Source organism: Lagopus muta, chromosome 1 (genome assembly GCF_023343835.1).
Source record: "Lagopus muta isolate bLagMut1 chromosome 1, bLagMut1 primary, whole genome shotgun sequence".
NCBI lineage: Eukaryota > Metazoa > Chordata > Aves > Galliformes > Phasianidae > Lagopus > Lagopus muta.
The window spans coordinates 77,338,729-77,361,149 of NC_064433.1; the positions used below are offsets into that span (position 1 = coordinate 77,338,729).

Genomic DNA, 22,421 nt, shown 5'->3' on the forward strand with positions numbered 1-22,421 from the left:
AGCTGCAGACCATCAGATCCTTGTTTTTAGAAGTGGATTGGGCTATTTTGTTAATGCTTTTGCTTTTATGATCTTGCTTCTTGTTAATGAGATGTTTTCCTTTCTGGGGCACTTCTTCATAGAGTGTTTCCTTGCAGAGCTGCCAGCCAGAAAGAATACTGATCCCTGTGCAGTGAACTTTTCCAGAAAGCAGGTCCTACACAGGCATTATAAATGCAGTGTTTCTTTGGGCCTGGGTGCCCTAGGACATGCAGGCAGGTTGCTGAGTCTTTGGACAGCAGGTTACTGGTTGGAGTCCTGCCTGGCTCTGTAGGGAGTAAAAGTGCTGCAGTCTGTGTGCTTGCTTGTGCGTCTCCTAGAAGATGGGTCTGGAGGGGTTAATTTCTGATATCTGTACCTCTATTTCAGAGCTGGTCAAAGCTCCTGGTAAAATCTATTTTCATCACAACTTGTATATTTGCCACAAAGAATGTATGATTTGACAGAGCTTTGAGATCTGCTTGGTTTCCTGCTTCTTTTCTGCTCAGTGCCTTGTCAGCTCGCCTTGAGGGTCAAGAAAGGCTTTGCTGCCAGGATGCCACAGGACACTGTCATGTCCTGTGGCAAGGGACACCAGGCCTTCCAGGGCCTCGTGGTCTGGGACATCCCCACCTAGACCTACGATGGCCTCACTAGGCTGCAGAATGCTGTCACCAGAGGGGAGCAAGGCATGAAGGCAGGGCAGAGGGAGCCAGAAGATGGAGCTGCTGTTTCTCTGTAATACGGGAGAATATGCTCACCCACACAGGTAGGCAACAACCTGCTGGGGAGACTTAACTTCTGAATGGTGGATGGTAATGTGGAAGTTAGCACATTAAATAATTCATAGAAATGACACAATTAGAGCTGCGTGTGTTTGCATTTATGGATACAGACCTTCTGACTTTGAGGCATAAACCTCCCTCAAATGATAGCAGTGGAGAAGAAATGATGGAGAAGGCCATAACTGTGCCTTTCCACCTGCACGCCAAAGACCAGCACAGGGGCCACACATCTTCCTCAGCAATCTCAACAATTCCTCCACACGCCCACCTCACCAGTTCGATTCACCTAAATTGTGCACGTGTTCCTGATCCAAAAGAAGGTTCTAACGCAGAACCTTTTTTGAAGTGTCCAGAAACACGGGCTCCAAGCCACCCAGCGCTGATGGAGGTATGAGACTGTGGGAGATCTCCATTCCTGAAAGGAGCGGGACGAGGAGGTGCTGGTGCAGCCCTTTCCGTAGCAAGGCACTAAGCGGGGAAGCAGAGGTGCCCGTGGTGCCAGGAGGACTTCCCGGCTCAACTGCCTTTCCGAGAGGAAGCAGCAGGAGAGCCGTGCCCTTCCGACACCACCGAACCGCTCCTCCAAGCGCCGCTCCCGGCTCCCTGCTCGCGGGACCGCTCTGCAGCCTGTCGGCGTGGGGGTCAGCTCGGGCAGCGGGTGCCTGCCGCTCTTCCCGGAGCTCTCTTCCTCTAGGGATGGTAGCCCGCCGCCCGGCTCCCGCTCCTCGGGGCGGCCCCGCGGGGCAGCGCGGCGCCCGCACACCCCGGACTCGGCGGCCGCTGGGAGGGGCTGGAGCCGGGGCCGGGCCGAGGCTGGGGCGGCGGCCGCCGCGCCGACCGTCCCGGCCCGCCCCCTGGCTGCTCGGCCCGGCGGAGCTCCCGCTGCCGGCTCCCCGCCCCTCGCCCCTCGCCGTCGCCCCGCCTGGCGGATGGCCGGAGCGCGGGGCCGTGCCGCCTGCCTGCGGCGTCCGCAGCGGTGGCCGGGGCCGGGGGCGGCTCAGGCGGGCAGCGGCGCGCACAGCCGCGCGGGGCGCCCGTCGCCATGGCAGCGCTTGCTCCGGCGAGAGGTAAGATGAGTCCCGGCGGCCCGCCGTCGCCCCCGCGTCGCCGCCGCCCTCGGCGTCCCCCCAGGGCGGCGCGCCGGGCACGGCAGCGCCCCGGGACGCCCCGCGGCCCCGCGCCTGGCGTGGCCCGGCCCGGCCCGGCCCGGCCCGGCTCGGGGCCGCCCGACCTGGCCTTCCGCCCCTCCTGCCTCTGCAGTAGCCGGGCTGCCGGGCGGGAGGCGAAAGGGAAGGCGTCGGGGGCACCCTGGCACCGGTCGCTCCGATTTTCGCCGCGCTTTCCATCGATTACTCCGTCTCGTCCGCCCCCCCCCCCCCCCCCCCCCGCCGCTATCCCCCGCAGACCCCCTGCCTCGCCCTCCCCGAATCACAGCCCGAGGAGTTTCCCTGTCCCCGCAGTCCGGGTGCCCCTGCCCAGCGGGTTGGGTGAAGGGGGGGGAACGAACGGCTCCGGCCGGGGCAGGGGGGGATTTACAAAGCCGGCCATTCTGCAGCGGATCAGAGGCTCTCCGGATGCTGGAGGACGGCAGCTCGGAGCACTATTGGGCCCCCGAACTGGCAGGCGCTGGAGGGCTCCTGCCTCATCCAGGAACAGCGTGGGCCACTGGAGCAAGCCGGGTGGGAAGGACAGCAGACGGAGAGATTGCAGGAAGATTCCTTCCCCAGGGATTAGCAGGGCTGGCCAGCTTCCGAACTGCCTGCAAAGGGCACAGGCCTCACTGCTGCTCTGGTAGTTTTGAGGGGAAAAAGATGGGATGCCAGCCACAACAACCTGCTCTGAGCAGGGAGAAAAGGAGTTGGTCCAGGGGGCTGAAGAAATGTGGTGACCCAGAAGCATGGGAAGGGTGGGAACTGAGCCACTGTTTGGGCTCAAGGCACTGATCCACCAACAGGCCGACTGGGTTTGCACTGTCTAGACAAGGTGCAGAACAGGCCTTTGTCTTCCTGGAGCATACTGCATGGGCATACCCCATAGGTGAAGGCAGGAGAGCCTGAGCTGGCAGCACTGGAGTCACAGGGAGAGGGCTGTGGAGAGTGAGGCTGGTTCTACAGGAACTTGAAATGTGACGGCCAGGAAACTTGTGCTTCATGGCCATGGGACTGCAGCAAGTTGCTGGAGCCACAGATTGCAACCCTCGGTGGGTTGAGACAGCTGCTTGCCAGAGAAAAGCTGAGGTCCAAAAACTGGTGTGGATGTGGGAGCTGTACATCAGGAGTGAGGGATGTGTGAGGAGAGCAAAAGTGGAACAGCAGGGAGCGGTGCAGATGGGGCCATCGGTTATAAGAATGGCATTATTAATGTTTTGGGTGGGGAGCCTAAGACTGGAATAGCAGGGAGCACAGAGTGTCTGGCAGCCAGTCCCAGCTGAGGGACTGGCACAAATCTGGGTCTTCTGTTCTCTGAAAGACAAGGGGGGAGAGCTCTGCAAAGCCAAATCATGACAATGTGTTTGTGTGAGCAAGGAGAGAAAGGGAGATTTGAAGAGATAGCATGATCTTAAATTACTTTTTCTCTTTTCTCTCTTCTACAGTGAACCTCATACCCTGAATCTCCAAGGGAACCTTTATAAAGGATTGCCCCCTCCCTGCCATCTCTTCATTGTTCATCAGCTCTGCCCTGCATTCACAGGGAAGCTTGGAAAAACACGCTGAGCACAGGAGGGCAGCAAAACAGACACTGCAGTGAGAGTGCCACAGCTTACAGAGCTCTCTGAATCCTCCTCCTCACCCTTCACTCCCTGTTGATGGCTCTCTGACTGACTTAGCAGGCATCTGGCCACGAGTGAACCATTTGCTGAAGGGGATTACACATTGTGCATGCACCCTTCTCACCATTTCTGTGGGACCTTTGTCCTGCTTCCTGTCTTCTCTGAAACTCTCTGTTAGCCCCTTGCTCAGTGGGACACTGGGCAACAGGTGCCGGCTGCTGTAAAACTCTTTGGAGTCCGAGCAGCCTGTTTGTTTGAGGGCTTCACCAGTCCCTGGAGAAGGTGGTTCATCAGACAGAAGGTGTCTGAGAAGCACACAAGGTAAGGAGAGCCTTTTCTTTGGGGGAAGAGTGGAGGAAAGGAATGAAATAGATGGGGAGGAAAAAAAGAAGTGAGCATGAGAGACTGAGGGAAGAAGCACTGGCAAGCTTTCATGAGAAAGAAAGAAGGTGGAAGAAAGAAAAGGGAAGAGAACAACAGAAAAAAACAGGAGAAAGAGATCAAGTGAAAGTGATTTAAACAAACAAAAGGAAAAGGGAAGACAGAGATGCAGGCTGTTCTGCCTCGTGCCTGGTGACAATGCCTTGAGGAGTGCCTGCAGAGTGCGTACGCCTTGCATCAGCACAGCAGCAGATGAGGAGGGACGTGGTTCCCCCAGTGCGAAGTCTCATTCATCCTCTTGTAGTAACCCAGAGGCAGGAACAAGGTGCAGCCTAGCAGGAGGACAGCATGGGGGACTCTGAATCAGAGTCGACCTTGCACAACAATTCACTGTGGTGGCTGGCATGTGGGATGTTAGCCCTGCTGGCCAACTCTTGGATTATCCTCAGCATCACGGCCAAGCAACAGAAACACAAGCCCCTGGAGCTTCTCCTGTGCTTCCTCGCTGGGACTCACATCCTCATGGCAGCAGTGCCCCTCACTACGTACGCTGTGGTGCAGCTGCGGCGTGAGTCCTCCAACTATGACTGGAACGAGAGCATCTGTAAGGTCTTTGTGTCCACATACTACACCCTGGCACTGGCCACCTGCTTCACAGTGGCCTCCCTTTCCTACCACCGAATGTGGATGGTGAGGTGGCCAGTCAACTACCGGCTGAGCAATGCCAAGAAGCAGGCTCTGCATGCAGTCATGGGGATCTGGATGGTATCATTCATCCTCTCCACCCTGCCCTCCATTGGCTGGCACAACAACGGCGAGCGATACTATGCTCGTGGCTGCCAGTTCATTGTCAGCAAGATAGGTCTGGGCTTTGGTGTCTGCTTTAGCCTCCTGCTCCTCGGAGGAATTGTCATGGGCTTGGTGTGTGTGGGGATCACCTTCTACCAGACCCTGTGGGCACACAGAAGGCGACGACAGTGCTGCCATCAGAGGCCAGAGGAAGCATCGTCCTGCTCATCAGCACACAACACTTTCAATGTGCCAGCCATTGTGGTGGAGGATGTACGAGGCAAAAGGAGGTCCTCGCTGGATGGCTCCGAGTCAGCCAAGACCTCCTTGCAGATGACCAACCTCATCAGTGCAATTGTCTTCCTGTACGACACACTCACGGGGGTGCCCATCTTGGTAAGCAGCAGGTTCTTTCTTTCTCTTTACAATATGTAGTTAAACCAGATTTCCATTTCTCTCAGATTTTAAAGAGGAAACTCCTTTCTCCACCCACCAGCCAAAGTGTTGCCACATCTGAATCTGTATTATTCAGGGGGCAATTTTAAAAAGCTTGCAGTAGTTCCCTCACCCTTCCACAGGAACATTTTTTCAAGACAAGCCTGAGCCTGGGGAATATACACCGCACCACAGCTAAAACCGCTGTGAAAGTTTTAAGTGTCTAAGAGGAGACTGGAGAGGAAATTATTCTGCAGATGTACAGGAGTCTACCTTGGTAAAAAGGATGAGATTGCTTTTATTCCAATTTGTTTCTGGAAATCTGATGCACCAGCTTTAAAAGCTGTTGCGGAGAGGTTTATTTTTCCTACTGCTAGTATGTTTGTAGTCAGCATTCAGGTTTTCACTGGCTGGTTTATTCTCTGCAAAACTGGAGAGCGGAGGAAGTTCTCAAAAGGAACCATTAAGAAAACGAGGCTTAGTCACAGTTTTTTTTCCTGTGGCTGTGTCCTTTGTTTGTGCCTCTTTAGCTCCAGCACTTAATGAACATAAGGAAGAAGGGATGCTAACACCAAGTCTCATATTAGAGAGATCACAGCTCAGGGTATGCTCCAGCAAACCTGCAGAAACATTCTGGGAACATTTTTTTCAAAGGCATGTGCATACTCACTTGACAAACCTTGTAATGACAGATTATATCCTATTACAGAGGTGACTCCTGTTTTCCTTCTTTTATCTGCATGTCTGTTTTTCACAGTCTTGTTTCTCTCTCCTCCCTCGAAGGTTGTGAGCTTTTTTAGCCTGCGCTATGACACGGCACCCACTTGGATGGTTCTGGCTGTGCTGTGGTGCTCCATGGTGCAGACTCTGCTGCTCCCCTCTTTCATCTGGTCCTGCGAGCGCTACCGAGCAGATCTCCGCACCATCTGGGAGCAGTGTGTGGCTATCATGTCTGAGGAGGATGGAGATGATGGTAAGCCCCTTACCACCCCTCAGACATCTTTTCAGTAACCCCATTCCCAGAAGACTATAGAGGAGAGAGTTGCCTTCCCTGGGAAAAGGACATAATGGCACTGGGAGAGATATGGGTGGCTGTATGGGATGCGTGTTAGAGCCTGAAGGCAGCAACAATGAGAGAATGTATTCTGGAGAAGGCTCTGACATTTACATGCTGCCTTAGCACTCACTAGCATCCCAGAAAATCTGTGCAACATCCTTCACAGTAGATGTGTAGCTGTCAATCCGTAGTGAAAGACACAGCAGCCCTCAGGCCAACCAGCTGATCCACAGGTCCAAGTTCTGGCAGGGGAAGATTCCAAAGAGAGACAGAAGAAATGACGCAGTCTCTGTGTCCTTTCTGCTGGAAGCAGAAAGTAGAGGTCCTTGTTCAGATATCAGTCCTGATGACTGCAAGTAGGGTGGCAGAGGTCAGGTGTTAGGATGACATCTGCATGCACTGATAATGCTCATCTTCTGATTGCCATACTCTCTTTGCCAACAGATGGTGTGTGTGATGATTATGGGGATGGCAGGATCTGCAAAGTAAGATTTGATGCCAACGGTGCTGCAGCTGTGAAGCGGGATTCTCGGGACATCAAGCTGCTACCAATGCACCACATGTTGTTGCCCCAGGACAAGGTGCACTATCTGCAGGTGAGCTGAAAGCTAGTAGTGCACACCCATAACCTACTCATTCTCTGTCCGTCTCCCATGTTCGTGTCCTTTAGACTCTTCTCTCAGCAGGCCTCAAATACTCCCCTTCTGCCTGTCTTTTCTCCAAGTCTTTCATCGCCTGCCTCCTTCTCCATCACCCAGGTCCCTATCTCACGGAGGATGTCACATGATGAGACTAACATCTTCTCCGCCCACCGCTCCGCTCCATCCTTCCTACACAAGTGGTCTTCATCTGATGACATCCGCATTTCCACCCTCCGCAAGTCTGGAGGCCCTGGATTCTTGCCTCCTCAGCTGCATGACTACCAGCACTGCCGGCAGCCCCCAGAAGACGAGCTGACATCCCTACGGCAGTTTTTGGAGGGTGGGCTGGTGCCCCGAGGATCCAGCTCCAGTGCCTGCTTCTTCCGAGATGAGATCACCACGTTCATCGATGAGACGCCACAGCCCTCCCCAGTCTGCAGCCCACGGCACTCCCGTCTCCCACTTGCAGCTTTCCGCGATCGCCGCCTCTCGCTTGGCAGCAGAGAGGAAGAGAGCACTGACCGGCCACGGTGCTTCTCTCTGGCTGGCAGCGAGGCTTGGCAAATGCAGGATGAGGAGCAGGCACCACGTGAAAGGACCCCTGAGGCCTGCGAGGCACAGGCCCTCCAGGATCCCAAATTATGAGACAGCATCAGAAACATTCAGTGCCATCATGATTTTTAAATAAAACTTCAAACCTTCCCTTTGTCCCAGGACCCGATTACTAATTGACATTCTCATCTTTCTCGCCAGCAGGCAGGAAACATGGCACCCCATGGTAAGAGAAGTGTGGCAGATCTGCAGAATGGAGCTCCACGGACACGGACAGCCTGTGCCTGCCCTCAGGTTACAAACCCACCGCTGCCTTGGTGTCCCTTTGTGAACTCCACCCTTGCATTCGCTCTGCCCTAAGAGACGAGGCAAGCATGGAATGGTATTAAAATTCTATATTTGGAGTGTCAACCGTGTGTCTGCTTTTAAAATAATATATTAGTAATTATTTTGTTTCCATAGAAACAAAATGATTGGCCCGATGTTTAATGAAGATTCACTGGCTTCTGGAAGGAAAATGCCAAATGTGCGAGGCGTGCTTCCTGTCTTGTTAGTGTATCTAGGAGCAGCAGATGCCCCGCAGCCCATGGGAGGGTACAGCGCCCATACTGAAGAGTCATCATTTGGAGGGGGGGTTGAAAAGATTCCCTCTCCATTGCAAGGTAGACCTAGCCTGCCTACAACTAAACAGGAACGGACTCGGTGATTTCTGAAGCAGTGTTGTTTTGAAAACTTAAATCCTCTCCAGAAAGACCCTCTCATAAAGTAGCGTTTCCACTGGTGCAGTCTGTTGATTCCAGTGCAAACTTTATGACTTTGCACAAAACATTGTAGCCCAAACTTCTCAGGCAGGCAGCAGCCAGCTCAGAAAAGCTGCCAGAGCCTCTACTTGCAGGGCTCCAGGCTTCCACGCTACCAAAGCCGGGAACAGTGAGTGCTAAATCAAGCTCCTGCTCTGCACAAAACTCTTGAAATAGAAGTGTGGTGGTATATTGGAGATGAGATTTCTCCTTCTTCGTGCTGTTTGTAGCTGCAGCCACAAGTGAAACGGGTGGCTGCATCAGAGAGACCATGGCAGGTATGTTGTCCTTCATCAGCCAAGCACTCTGCCACATGATGGAAGCTTCTGAAACGTAACAGGTCGATGTGTGTCCTGCAGCGGTTCTGATAAACAAGCCGTGACCTCCTCAGTGCCTTTCTGTCAGAGGGCCGAGGTCCCACGGCCAGAAGGAAGGGTTAGGTTAGCCGGTGGCGACCCGGACACAGAACCGCAGCAGGCCGCGTCAGGGCTGAGCTGGCTGCACGGGCCCAGCCCGGGGTTGGTCCAAGCGTCCGTGAAGAGCGGGCAGGTTTGCAGCACCGCTCCTGGGGCCCGAGACGAGCTGCGGCCCCGTGCCCCTTTACCCCTCCCGCAGCGCCGGAGCCCGCTCACCGCCCGGCCCCCTGGGTGTGTCCAGCCAGGGCCGCCAGTGCCTCCACCCGCCCGCAGACCCCCGCCGCCTCCCGCTCCTCCTCCCGCTCGGCGGCTCGGCCATGGCCTCGCTCGTCTGCCTTCTCTTCTTCCTCCCCGCCGCCACGTCCTCGGCCGCGGGCCGCCTGGTGCCCTACGACCTGCTGTACGCCGACGGCGTGCGGGCGTACTTCGCCCGGGACTGGGGGCGGGCGGCCGAGCTGCTGCAGCGCGCCCTGCACAGCTACGCGGGGCTGCGGGCGGCCCGCCTCGCCTGCCGGGATGCCTGCCTCCGAGAGGCCGCCTTCCTCGGCGAGCCGCCGGCCGCCGGGCCCTGGGAAGCCGCCCTCTTCGACCGGGTGCTGCAGCGCGCCGACTGCCTGCAGCACTGCTTGGGGAGCCGGCTGGGCGCCGCGCCCTCCGCGCACCGCGCCAGCCTTGTCATCCAGCGGGACTTCGAGCGGAGAGAGCCCTACAACTACCTCCAGGTGGCCTTCTTCCAGGTGGGCCTGCCCTCGGGGCCGGGGGGCGGCGGCCCCGGGGAGGGAATAGGGGGTGCAGCAGCCGGGCTCGGAGACCGGGCTGGAGATCTCCAGCACCCCGTGCACGCTGCCGTGGGAGGGCAGCGCGGGGCACCTCCCCGTGTGGGCAAACCTGGGTGACAGCCTGGTGCCGCGGTCACGGAGGTTAGCTGTGGGAGCAGCTGTGCTGAGGGGTGGGCCTGGACAGAAGCAGGAGTGATGTACACAGCCTTTTTTTCTCTGCAGCTGAAGAAACTGGACCAGGCAGTCTCTGCTGCTCACACGTTCTTTGTCGCCAATCCCCAACACCTCCAGATGCGTGAGGACATAGAGAAATACCGGCGCATGTCAGGGGTGAAGTCAGACAATTTCCGAGACCTGGAGGCTGCACCACACTGGGTGAGGGTCCGAGTGAGAACCAGCTCATACCACATTGTAGGGAGCGGCATGCAGCCCTGATCTGTTCCCACACGAGGTCTGTGGCTTCAGATGAGATGTATGTGCTTCAGTGATGGCACACTACAGCAGTTATGACACAGGCGTTTTGTGGTGACAATTTCTATAAGCTGTGGGGCTTTGGAGAAGTACATTTGTCCCCAGTCCTGAGGAAGGGCTGTCACTGCATGGTGGGCTGTTCGTGATCCAGGCGGGCCCCTAGGTGTCAGCACCATCCTGAGAGTGACTCAGTCTCAGGGAGTCCTTTGGTGTCACCCGCACTAATGAGGAGCCTGGATCTGTCTTCTGCAGGAAGCATATGAGGCCGGTATGCAGCATTACAATGCAGATGAGTATCTGCAGGCTGTGGACAGACTGGAGGAGTCACTAAGAGAGGCACTGTCAGCACTTGAAGAGTGTCGTGCTCTGTGTGAAGGGCCACTGGAGGATGAAGAGGTGGAGGAGGAGGATTTGCAGCCTGGCCTGTATGAAGCCATTGCAGGTAGTGTTAGAAGCCCAAAGGGATGGGTAAGAAAGCCATTCTTCTTACAGTGGATGTCTCATCTTCCAGCGCTCCTGTCTGGCTGTCGGAGCTGCTGGCTTTCATGCCTCTCTTTCTTGCAGCCCATTATATTCAGGTGTTGAAGTGCAGGCAGCAGTGCGTCCTTGAAATTGCCACAAAGCCAGGGTGGATTTCTGCCATAGAAGATTTCATACCATCTCATCTCGATTTACTGCAGTTTGCATATGATCAAGGTGAGCAGAGCTACAAACCAGTGGGTGATGCTGTGGCACCCCTTAACTTTCCACTTCTGAACTTGGTGGGCAGTTCACAGGGAGAACACCTGAGCTCTACCTCTGCTCTCCTTCTGTCCCCATCTACCCTGTACTGCCCAGAACCTCTCTTTGCTTGCTTCCTTGGGAAAGATCTCATGCTTTACTTCAGTCTCCTTGTGCAGCTTCAGTAATGTGGCTGTTTCCACTGTGTGTGGACAAATCTTTCCTATACCCCTCTCCATTTCAAGACCTCGCTCCAGCAGTCCAAGCTGTACATTTTACACTTTCATTTTCAATACATGGCCCCAGATCAGACCTCTACATCTTACCTAGAGCATGTGCATGTATCTCAAGTCAACAGTGATGCTCCTGCTAAGTCAGCCCTGCCTGCCCTAGCTGAACTGGTATCATGACATTGATCAATCTGCCACTTGTCCTTCAGCTCCTGGACACGTACACTCCCTCCTGTCTCCTCTAAATGAACTTCCACTAAATATAGGAAGCGAGCCCATTCTTTGTGCAGTGCGTTCCGTATATTTTCTGCCCACAGGTAGAGGCACAGCTGGGCAGGGATTGATATGTACTCAGTGTCATTCCTCCTACTGCCAGATTCTGACCAGGATCAGCTGCTGCTGGCCGGCACACATCTGCTGCTAACACCAAGTCTTTCAGATATACCTGTTTGTTCTGTTTTGTCCCTGCCCAAGTTGGGAACCAGGCACTGGCTGCTGAATGTGCTGCTTCCTACTTGCTCTTCTATCCCACGGATGAGCCAGTATTGGAGAAAATGAAACAGTACCACTCAGAACTTGGAGAAGATACAGCTGTCACAGCGAGAGAGGTAGTTACAACCCCAGGTCTGTACTTTCTGGTCCCTCCCCTGTCCTGCACAACAGGGTCACAGATCCAAGAAACACAGGGAAACATGTTCTACAGCAGATGTGTTCCAAGCTCAGGACTGAAGAAAGTGGGAGTTTGCTTATAATCAGTACCAAACAGGGTTCTTCTGGGACAGAATGGGTTCTCATGGCACAGAACTGTGTGTTGGAGAAGATTTCTGCATGGACAGTGATAGGTTTGCCTGTTGTGAAGTGGTTGTTTGACAGCCTCTTTGCTTCCATAGAATATTCGTCATTATGTGCAGAGATCTCTGATGGAGAAGAAATTGATTTACTATGCCATGGAACATCTAGGAGGAACTTTTAATGACCCTGTAAGTAATGGTATCATCTTAAATTTCCTGCCTTGATTTCACCAAGACAGCTGCTAGAACTTGCTTCAGTAGCACCTGAATTAGAGAGGATCAGATGCTGATGAGCAGGACCCTCCACATACTTGTGAGGTGGATCTTCTAAGGCCTTTCTGCTGCTTCTGAAATGAAGAGTAGCTGGAAACTGCTGTAGATAGCATATGCATTAACCCAACATTATTGTCCTCCAATCAAGGCCGGAGCCATTGGTCTGGCTGTGGAGAAGGGGGATCAGGAACAGGATGTTTGTCCTGATTTACTATGGGAGAAGTTTGCTTTATGGTGAAACATCTGCATTTTTTTCTACAGGATCTTTGGACTCCAGATGAGCTGATTCCTGAAAACCTAAAGCAAAAATATAGGTAAGGTTGGATGAATTGACAAGGACTGAAGTAGAAGTGTTGAAAGCAGGGGATAATAATACTGTCATACTGAGGAATGGGTAAAACAGGAATAAGAAGTCAAATGCTGATCACAGAAGAGGGCAGACATACCTCTATGTACTGACAGCCCTGATCTGTGTTTTTTCCCTTGCTCCCGAGAGAGGATCAGGAGAAGCAAAAGCAGGAAACTCTTGATATGGAAGAGAGAGGAAAGAGAGGTGAGTAGAAAAGCTTGTAGAAATATTTGGTTGCAGTCAGCTAGGCTAAATGCTGTCTTTTCTTCCATCCTCAGACATTTGAATGCTAACATATATGCAGACTGACTCGAATGGCTCAGCAAGTCCTCTCACTGTTTCTTTTCTCCATCTGTGATGCATGTGTACTCTTGCAAAATCTCGCTGCGTACCTCTCTGGGATGGGAACTTAAAGAGCACTGTGGCTGGAGAAGCTGAGGTCAGTGCTGCCTGGTTGTATGACAACCCTGTGGACATGTAGATCCCTGTTCAGCACAGCTGGCATGGATAGGCAGGAGTGGCTACGCAAAACGTGGCTCAACTCCGCCAGCTCAGCTTCAAACAACACTTTTCTTAGAGGGACCAAAAGAAGGCAGAGGAAATGGAAACTGGAAACAGACAATTCAGCTTTGGCAAGCCTTTCCCTGAATAACACCAATCCAGGTGGCTTGTGGCTGAATGCTGTAGACTGCAGGGCGAAGTTCTGTATTCTTTCTGGCCCTATACTCTTGCAGGGCTCTGTTCTGGTAACTTTGGTTGAAGTGACCCTAAGTGGTTCTCTTGCTGTATCATGTGGGGGAGCAGATCATTTTGAGCACCTGAATGCATTGGCATTCCTTACCATCCAGAGGAGAGAGGAGATGGGGGGGGAGAAGATCAAAGATCAAAAGATCATGTCACTGACCAATACCCATTGCTTCTCTTTGGAACTGGAAACAGTAGGAAGATGCACTGGTGATGCTTCTGGAGTAAGATGCCTTGCCCCAAGAGGCTGGGCCTGATTCGCTCTTGGGGTACACCATATATTCAACTGTCCCCAGCTTTCTGCTGCTCTCCCAGCAAGCCCCAAGTTTCTGCTGCCTCCAGAAGCACTTGCTGAAGGCCAGCTCCCCAGCTGATGCTCTGGATTCTTTGAAGCTTGTGAGGGATGCATGTGGCCCAGATCTGCAAGGAAAGGGCGCTTCTGGGGAGCTGTCCTGTCTTCCCAGAGAATGTATAGTGTCTGTTTACTTTCTTATCCAGGATGGGGGTTTGTGTCTCGGGGCTTCTTATCCAAAGCTTGCTTACCTCTGTCTGTACTTACTTCTCCTACAGGTTCTTTGCCTTTTGAGGGTATCACAGTCACCATGGATTCCCAACAGATGAATGGAACCCAGAGGGTTGTGTTTGACAGAGTCCTGACGGAGTCTGAGTGTAAGGACTTGCTCCGGCTGACAGAGGTAATGCCTGGGTCTTATAGGAACTCTGTATGTATCACTTCCTCCTCAGCAGGCAGTATTGTAATGCTGCTGTGGAGGAGAGAAGGCAACCTAGTGCATGACCTCTGTATCATTTTGTTCCAGGCAGCAAGAGGAACAGGAGATGGCTATCGAGCGAGACGGTCCCCTCACACCCCACATGAGAGATTTGAAGGGTTAACCATTCTGAAAGCCATGCAGGTGAGTGGCTCCGTGAGTCTGCCATCTTCTTGTCCATAAGGCATGCTTTTCTCTCTGAAGAGCACTCTGGTCAGGGTTGTGGGTGGCTTTTCTTTCTTGCAAGAGCGTGAACAGCTTCCCCTGACCCTCCACGGTTATAGTTAGATACACTGTATTTGGAGGGCTCTATAAGCACCTTCCCTCTTGTGGGGCAGCGTTTCGGGATTGCTAGTTGCCTGAGTGCAGTAGTCTTACAGGGCAGTGTAGCTTAGAATAGTGGTGTAATTTAAGGTGGAAGGAGCCTCTGGGAATCTCTGCTTTTCCCCTCTGCTCACAGCATGGCTAACTTCAAAGCTGGATGAAACTCCACAAGGCTTTGTGAATGTAAGTGGTGAACATATCCAAGGTTTGAAATTGCCCATCCTCTCTGGTGCCTTTTTCAGTGCTGTGCAGATCTCAAGGACAAGTTGTTTTTCCTTATATCTAGCCAAAATTTCTCTTGCTGCAACATACACCCATTGCCTCTTGTCTTTTCAGTGTGTTCCTCTAAGAAGTAACTGGCTCCATCTTCTCCTTAACTGCCTTTCAGGTGATGGGAGACTGCAGTTGGATCCTCCCTTGGCCTTCTCTTCTCCAGGTTGAAGAAACCTAGCTCTTCAGCCTCTTCTAAGTCATGTGTTCCAGATCTCCATTTGTCCTAGGACATTTTACTGAGGGCTCACTCCAGTTTGCTAGTGTCTCTCCTATCCTGGGACACAAAATGATGCTGCATTCCAAATGTGCTTCACACACTAAGGAGAGGGAAAGAATCACTGCACTGCACACATGCATACCTGACATTTATATGAGAAAATGTTATTTTCTTACATGCATGAGCACAGTAGTTTACACAGATCTGTGTACAGGTTCTGTACACGTGTCGTTTCTTAGAGTATCTCTATGAGTATTCTAACAGGCTTGTTTTTCACTTGTAGCTAGCCCAGAGTGGGGACGTGGACTGGAGAGATGCCAAATTGCTTCTGCAGGCCAGTGAGAAATCACGGAAAATCATAGAATCCTATTTCACTCCTGGAAAGAAACTGCATTTCTCATTCACACACCTTGTGTGCCGCACAGCAGTAGAAGGTAAAGAATCCTTCACCCTGTTAGTCTCCTCTCCTAAAGAGCCTTTTTCTTAGTCCCAGCCACGTGCTTTCAGGAGACTCTCTTCCCTTTTACTCTCATGAATCCCTCACTCTCTGCTCTTTCTCAGAATTTTAAATGCTCTTGTTCTTTTTTGCAACTTTCCTTTTCAGAAGAGCAGGAAGGTCGCATGGATCTCAGTCATCCTGTCCATGCTGATAACTGTCTGTTGGATCCTGACGGGAAAGAGTGCTGGAAAGAGCCACCTGCCTATGTCTACAGGGACTACAGGTAAGAGAAGGGGACCTGCATTAGAGCTTGTGGAGATCAAAATGTCTCCCCAGCCCCAAGAAAGTGTGAGCTCAACTTATATAAATACCAGCCAATGGGTTGTTGGCTCACATGAGGGCTGTAGCATGAGGCTGAAGGCTGCGTGAGTGCATTCAGAGTGAGGTGTTGTACACCTTCCCTAGGCTGGGAAGAGGTCTTTCTTCCCTCCCTACATTCAGCATTGGCAGAGTGCACAATGAGACTGAGAGGCTGACAGATCTAGAACCATGATGTTTAGCTGTCTTTCGTCTCTCATAATGCTACAGCTTACTGCTAGCACTTAGAAAAAGAAGTTTCTTTGAATTTTATTCTGTCTTTCTCAATCTTACTCTCCCACTTCCACACATTACAGGACAGGGAGAACCAGGCTCTTCGAATTTCTTTCATTTGAGCTGTCAGTGTACTTTAGTGACTGTTCTCCCACTGTTCTCTCTGAGGGTTCACTTTGAGTACTTTGAGTTGGGATTTTCCACTGCATGTGAGAGATTGTTCCAGATAGCAGCAGATTTTGTTACTGTATAGGAACTGTTGAGTCACGGCCTGACCCACTGATTGAGCACCTGGAGAAAGGACTGGCTCAGCCCTGGGAGGGCAGGTGAAGGCAATTTACCTGTGTGACCAGAAGGGGTGGAGCCTGGCTGCACCTCTCTTAGACCTCATTTAAGAGCTGACTGCCCCTGGGGGACAGTTTCTGGTTGAAGATCCCTCCCATGTGGAGTTTTTCCCCATGAGCCTACATCCTTGGAGATGGGTGAGCATTCCTTTCCTGTTGCCCCTTTTGCCATTCCACTCCTGTATCGCCTTTCCACTGCGCTGATCTTTCCGACTGCAGCAGTTACTCTTCTGTGAAAGAAACAAATAGATTTTCAAGGTGGTGACAAGCCTTGCACATTGCAGCCAAATGTGACCAGTTCACTATGTTTTTGTTCTTTTTCCCTATTCGCCATCTCATCCCTGGGTACCAAAAAATTTTATATGCCTTTTCTTTGAGTGGTAGCTGAACCCAGAGCAGAAATTTGCTTTGAACAGCCTATAGTAGGGATGTGGGACCAAATGGGATCCATTTGGTGTCTTTAATTCTATTTCCATTCTTCCATGGGTGTTAACTTGGTGTAGTCAGATAGTACAGTTACAAGGCTCTGTCTTCTAACTGTTCTCTATTTCCTTTGCAGGAAAGTTTATCCTGTCACCTTATTCCTCCCTGAATAGTAGAGTTCTCTGACTTGTATGCCGATGTATATTAAAATTTCCTTCCTGGATCTATGCTACTCAGCTGTTTCTAGGAGTATTCTGCTCTCGCAGAGTGAAATGTGGTAGACCAAGCAGCTCAGTAAGGGCCATGCTCTTCTAGTGTCCTTTTCAAAGAGGATCCTATGCTCCAGACCGTCTAAGAAACACCATTCAAAAACTTCTTGGATTTCTTCTGTGTATCTGTGCTATACTCATTAATTAAATATTAAACAGAATTGGGCCAAGGGGTCCCAGAGTTCCAGTAATCCTCATCCAGGTGAACAGTAGACCTCTCCATGCCACTTGTGTGCTATTCAGTGTGTGCTGTTCACATGCTCTTCTTCACCTTCTCTGTGTCAATTAGTAATTTCTCTAGTGGCACTGCTCTGATAAGTTTTTAGCAGAGTCTAAACTGACAAAGTTGAGCATGTTATCTTCTTTCCTTGAGACATTAACTGTTTTGTCAGAGATTATGTGATTAGCTAACTGCTTTTAGTATACCCATGTAAAGAAACTGTTTTCCATGTTGTGTCCTTCAGTTATCTGTCTCCTCGGAAATGGATTTGAAAGCCCTGCAGACTTCTGAAGTTGAGCTGATGGCCTATTGATGCCTCAGCCAATCCTCCTGTCCCTTTGTACGCATGGAAACCATCAGAGCTTTTCTCTAGTCCTGTGTTACAGCCCTGATTTGAGTCTTTAATACTCTATGGGAGAAGATCTATAACTTTATGGGCTCTGGGGCTGGTAATCATGTAATTGAAATTATGTATTTAATATTTTGCTTCAGCAGCAACAATGTTGATATCTATTTCATGCAACTAGTCTCAATAATGAGCCCCTTTTGTTCCTTTGGCATTCTGTCTTTGGTTTAACTGAACATGAGGGATAACTCACAGAGTTTGTGGTTCTTTTTTTCATACAATCACTCAGGTTGGAAAAGACCTTGAAGATCATCAAGTCCAACCACAACCTAACCATACTACCCTAACTCTAACAACCCTCTGCTAAATCATGTCCCTGAGCACCACATCCAAACTGTTTTTAAACACGTTTTTCAGGGATGGTGACTCAACCACCTCCCTGGGGAGCCTATTCCAGTGCTTAAGACAGCCAAAACAGCCCTTTCTGTGAAGAAGTGTTTCCTAACATCCAACTTAAGCTTACTCTGGCACAACTTGAGGCCATTTCCCCTCATCCTGTCACCAGTGAGAAGAGACCAATCCCGCTCTCACTGTCAGCACCTTTCGGATACTGGAAGAGAGCAATTATGGCTCCCCTCAGCCTCCTTTTCCTCAAACTAAACAACCCATTTAGTTGGCTGTGGTCTTGCCTGCACTTCAGTCACCTCACTGCTTCTCTTTTTGTCTTGTATGAGTAAAGAAACTTCTTGTTTTAATTTTCTTTTCCACATGCACCATGCCTCTTTCTGACCATTCCTGTGTTACACTTTATTCCTTAGTTCTCAGGACCTGGCACTTTTTGTTGATTAATCCCCTCTTCCAGGCTTTGGATTGTTCACAATACTAAAACACAAACAAGGTCACACCAGGTCAGGTCTAAGGTGTGCTTAGCCCACGGCATTGTCACAGTGGTGCCACAGATGCATGCTGCAGAGTATTTAAGAAAAAAAACAAAAGCCAGGATGAGTGTGTGGATCTAACTCCATGGAGTACTCCCCTGGCCTCCTGTGGCTTGCAGCTCAGGACTCCCCTGAGCTAAGCATTGCTGTATTTAACACTCCCAAATGGTTTCTCACGATAATTGAACCTCTGGCATTAATTAGGTGCTGCATTCTCCTATGGCAATTAGTCTGGGGAAGTGCCAAGGCTGAATGAGCTTCCTCATCCATATGTCCTCTTTGTTTTTTTTTTGGTCCACAGTGGCATTCTCTACCTCAATGATGACTTCCGCGGTGGGAGCCTTTTTTTCACTGAAATGGACACTGTGACTGTCACGGTAGGTCTGGGACTGACCAAATGAAGGACAAAGGACTGAGCATGAAATTTAGACCAGGTGGGAGGCAGCACTAGTGCTGTAGCAAATTCAAATAGGGGCAGCTAAAGGCAAATTGAGGCAAATCTCAAACAGAGAAGAGGTTAACTCCTTTCTAGTAGAGATGTTTCAGGCTCTTACTGTCTGTAATCAGCACTATATCTGTAGAAGGACAGTGAGCCCCAGAGCAAGGGGCTGCTGGTTTCATTGTGTCTTCTCTCTCCTGGCAGGCTAAGGTGCATCCTAAGTGTGGGAGACTGGTAGCCTTCAGCTCTGGCAAGGAGAATCCCCATGGCGTGCAGGCAGTGAGCCAAGGCAGGCGCTGTGCCATTGCTCTCTGGTACACGCACTCTGCAGAGCATGCTGAGCAGGTAAAGAGCCATGCTGGAGAAACATACACAAATACCTTCAAACTATATCAGATCCTCTGAAGAATCACTTTTGAGTTCCCTTATGGGGCAGCAGTTCGTGGTAGTTCTCTGACAAGATAACCAGTGGAGGAAGTCACTGGAGGAAGCCAGCCTCTGATGAGTCCTGCAAGACAGAATGGATTCTAGCAGGGTTGGATGGATGTGGCAAAGACCATATGTGTCTCTCCAGGCCCTGTGAGCAGGTCTGAGATCCTAGCAGGGAGAGTCTCATATCATTTTTCTCTATGGCTGCAGGAGCGGGTGAAGGCAGAAGAGCTGATGGAGCAGAGAGCTGCGGAAGAGAACCAGCCCGATGGAGATGGATATCATGGGGCTGATCACAGCAGCAGATCCTCCCCAGAGGCTCTTGTTCCCAGTGGTGGAGCCAGGCCCACGAGCCAGAGGCACAAGTCTGTCTCAGAAAGGATGCAGCACCCCAAGGAGCTGCGAGCCAGGGATGAGTTCTAAGTGCATGGGGCCCTGGGCAGGACTGGCACACACAGTGGGTTCACAGGTCTTGGGAGTAGTGGGACCACAGAGGCCTGGAGCAGTTAATTAGCATGCTAGAGCCATAGTGATGGGGAGGGAATGCAGTTTTCTTCTCTGTGACTGCCCAGCAGCTGAAAAATGGTAGCAGGAACAGAGTACTAAAGCTAGGTACACCGGGATCTTTCTTCAGTGCCCTGACAATATGTTTGTGTCACTCAGAAGTAGGAAGGCCCCCTTGCCAGATTCCTCTCAGAACAAGCTTCTTGGTCCTCTGGGGCCAAAGCCAAGAGTGCTAGGGGAAGCCTGGAGACTTTGATGAGCAAGGGCTGTCTCATATTCAGGAATTCAAAGGAGAAGCCTCTGGATTTCCTTGGCGCCTGCAAACCTTGAAAACCTCAAGACTGGCATGCGCAAGGGAAGATGAGACACTGTGAATATATGGAATAAAAGGAAAGTGCTGGACAAATGTAGTGGGAGCTTGAGTCTGTACACGAGGAGGGACACATGCAGATTGGTTGGTGATGGAAATTTAATTAACAAATGATGGAAGGAGATTGAGCCCTTAATGAAAGAAAACAAAGTATTTGTCCAGATGCCATCTACTTGTAATAGGGTAAGAAAGCTCTGCTATGGCTTACCCCTGGAAAACATGGGAGCTCTTTTAAAGAAAAAGCACTGTACACTCACATTTCCCTGAAGTGAGGTGTTTTGTTTTGTTTTAATTCATGCACCAAATTGTCTGTGAAGGCAAATGTTTTGTTTATAATTTTCCATGCTGACATAGAGACAATCTGCTGTCATTGCCCAGGGGATTAGTGTCCAGAGATGGGATTATATTGTAGCCAAGCAGGAACTGAATGAGGTGGATATGGAGCGTGAAAAAGAGCGGTGAGCATTTTCTTGGGAAGCGTGAAACTTCAAGGCCTATGAAACAGGCCTTGGTGTGAGCTGCATAGAGACCACAAATGTGGTATGGAAGGAAATAAGTCTGAACAGTTGGGGCCAGTTTGGTAGGAGGTGCATGAGTGTTCCCCTCCCTGCTGTTTGGCTCAAGGCTTCTTGCCTAGTGGAACATGTCGTGTTAGCCTCAGTCCTACAGTGCTGAAGGAGCTGGACTGAAGCAGGGAAGACCTTCCCCCTTCTGAATCCTGCCACTTCCTTAATGTGCAAACCTGGGAATCATGCATCAACAACCCTTTTTGTCTCCTGATCTTCCCAGGATCATGGGAAAAACAAAATTTGATGTGTGCATTTCAAATTCCCTACCCTTAAAAGGAGATCCACAAGGTCCTTGCATCCACAGGTTCTTCCCAGTGATTTACATGGGATCGCTGGATGTCTCCTGCTTGATGAGACCCTTTTTGGTGGGGTGTGGGGCCAGTGTCCACAGCTCTGGCTTGCTCTACCCAAAGGTGGCTTGGGTGATTAGACTGATGGCTTCCTGACGTCAGATGAGATCCGTTAAAAGGTATTTATCTCAGGCTTGGGCCAAAGCTGCGGGAGAGATTAAAAAAGATTGAGGCCAAGATAATCCCCTCGCAGCATCCCACTAAAGTGGCTGCCAAAAGGCACACCACCAAATCTTTTGCTGCTCCTGGCCTCTGCGCCCAGTTCTGTTTTCCCCACGCAGAGCTGGAGTTTGCTGCCCAGAGAGGCTGGGACCCCTACCCTACACCACTGTGGGTCTTGCCTTGGCAGGACTGCTGTGAGTGACACAATTTCCTCTTCCTGGCGTGCACAGGGCACAAGTGGCACTCTGTATCCGCAAAAATGGGAAATTTCTGTGGACGTGAGGTACATGAGCCCTGCCCCAGTGGTTTATAATCCTAGCCTGTTCTGGCTAATCTTCACTTTATTAGTTCGTGGCTCACATAAACATGGATTCAAATGTGCCCGCAATGGTTGCTTTCCCTTCAGAAGGAGTGTGCTACTCTCTCTTTTCACCCCTCCCCATCCACCTGCTTTGCATTACGTCCCAATCCGATTTCCCCAAGTCTCTGGTGTCTGATTTAATTTGCCTGACGCTGCTCCTGGAATCAGCCCTCCCCTGGCCCCTCCCGTCCACAGCCTTCCAGCTCCCCATGGGGAGATCAGTCCTGGGAGAGGTTGAGGAGCTGAGAAGGAGCGAGGGTGGACGACAGGACCGATTGGGCACCACGAGGGGACGAGGACCTTCTGGCTGGAGGGAAGCCATCCTCAGCTGGGAGGCAGGCTGTGAGACTCCCAGCTAGGGAAAGCGACCCAGCCTACGCTACAGATCCTGGTAAGGATGCTGCTTTGTTGCTCCATATGTCACTGCGGTGAAGCTGACACTTGGGACGCTGGGTTTCCTGGTCTGATGCTGTGGCGTGCACTGGGATCTTTGCACAGGTGCTGATCCTGTGTGCAAGTATCTGAGGAAGAGGGAGGGAAGAGACGGTGGAGAAGTTGGCGATGGTGCTGAGGTGCCTTTACAGTGATGAGGGGCTCTGGACAGGGATGAGGTCACTTGTTCTCACCATGAGAGCTAAATCCCACTGGCTTCCAGACTGGTGCAGGAGGGCAGTGCCTCCCCTGAGGGAGCTGGTGCCCACCACCCTATGCAACTCTATGCTACCGGTGTGTTCCTGCACACTTCTTTGCAGTCAGGTTTTTTTTTGATGGAGGGCAGCCCACAGAAAGAGAGGAACAGAGCAGGGTAATTTTACCCTGGCTTTTGATCTCTATCAAAGGAGAGGGGGATCATCTCTGTATCCGGCTCTGCAAGGAGCCCAGGGTCACCAGGGCGAGCATGCAAGGCCAGCCAGGGGATTATGCGGAGACCCAGGGATGCTACCTATTAATATTCAACCTTCCTTCCAGCATCTTTCCCCTTTCAATTTGCAGCCCTCATTCAGCATCCCACAGAGAGACCACTCCCTGCCCAGTGCAGGGCAGTTCACCCTGAGGTGAGAAAATTTGAGGGTCCAATTCCC

The 22,421-nt window shown here is 51.4% G+C and overlaps 2 protein-coding genes across 4 annotated transcripts; both read left to right on the forward strand.

Annotated features, from left to right (window-relative positions):
* Positions 1–1,755: 1,755 nt before the first annotated feature.
* Positions 1,756–8,876, forward strand: GPR162 (G protein-coupled receptor 162). 2 transcript variants are annotated; one of them, XR_007373404.1, is made up of 6 exons: positions 1,756–1,870; positions 3,397–5,139; positions 5,962–6,151; positions 6,680–6,831; positions 6,994–7,810; positions 7,891–8,876. XR_007373404.1 is itself a non-coding variant. In XM_048928172.1 (5 exons), the coding sequence occupies exons 2-5, from the start codon at positions 4,303–4,305 to the stop codon at positions 7,519–7,521; spliced, it is 1,707 nt and encodes a 568-aa protein (XP_048784129.1). In that variant the 5' UTR covers positions 1,756–1,870; positions 3,397–4,302; the 3' UTR covers positions 7,522–8,876. The 2 variants fall into 2 exon arrangements, 1 of the variants encoding a protein (XP_048784129.1); XM_048928172.1 differs by having other exon boundaries at positions 6,994–8,876.
* A 29-nt stretch (positions 8,877–8,905) lies between these two features.
* On the forward strand, positions 8,906–20,528 carry P3H3 (prolyl 3-hydroxylase 3). Of its 2 annotated transcripts, none has more exons than XM_048928117.1 (15): positions 8,906–9,381; positions 9,646–9,798; positions 10,147–10,336; positions 10,459–10,590; positions 11,319–11,452; positions 11,735–11,824; positions 12,170–12,222; positions 12,403–12,461; positions 13,572–13,696; positions 13,820–13,915; positions 14,869–15,019; positions 15,193–15,307; positions 18,457–18,532; positions 18,799–18,939; positions 19,234–20,528. In XM_048928117.1, the coding sequence occupies exons 1-15, from the start codon at positions 8,962–8,964 to the stop codon at positions 19,444–19,446; spliced, it is 2,148 nt and encodes a 715-aa protein (XP_048784074.1). In that variant the 5' UTR covers positions 8,906–8,961; the 3' UTR covers positions 19,447–20,528. The 2 variants fall into 2 exon arrangements, with proteins under 2 accessions (XP_048784074.1, XP_048784065.1); XM_048928108.1 differs by having other exon boundaries at positions 8,907–9,381; positions 15,190–15,307; positions 19,234–20,526.
* The last annotated feature ends 1,893 nt before the right edge of the window (positions 20,529–22,421 follow it).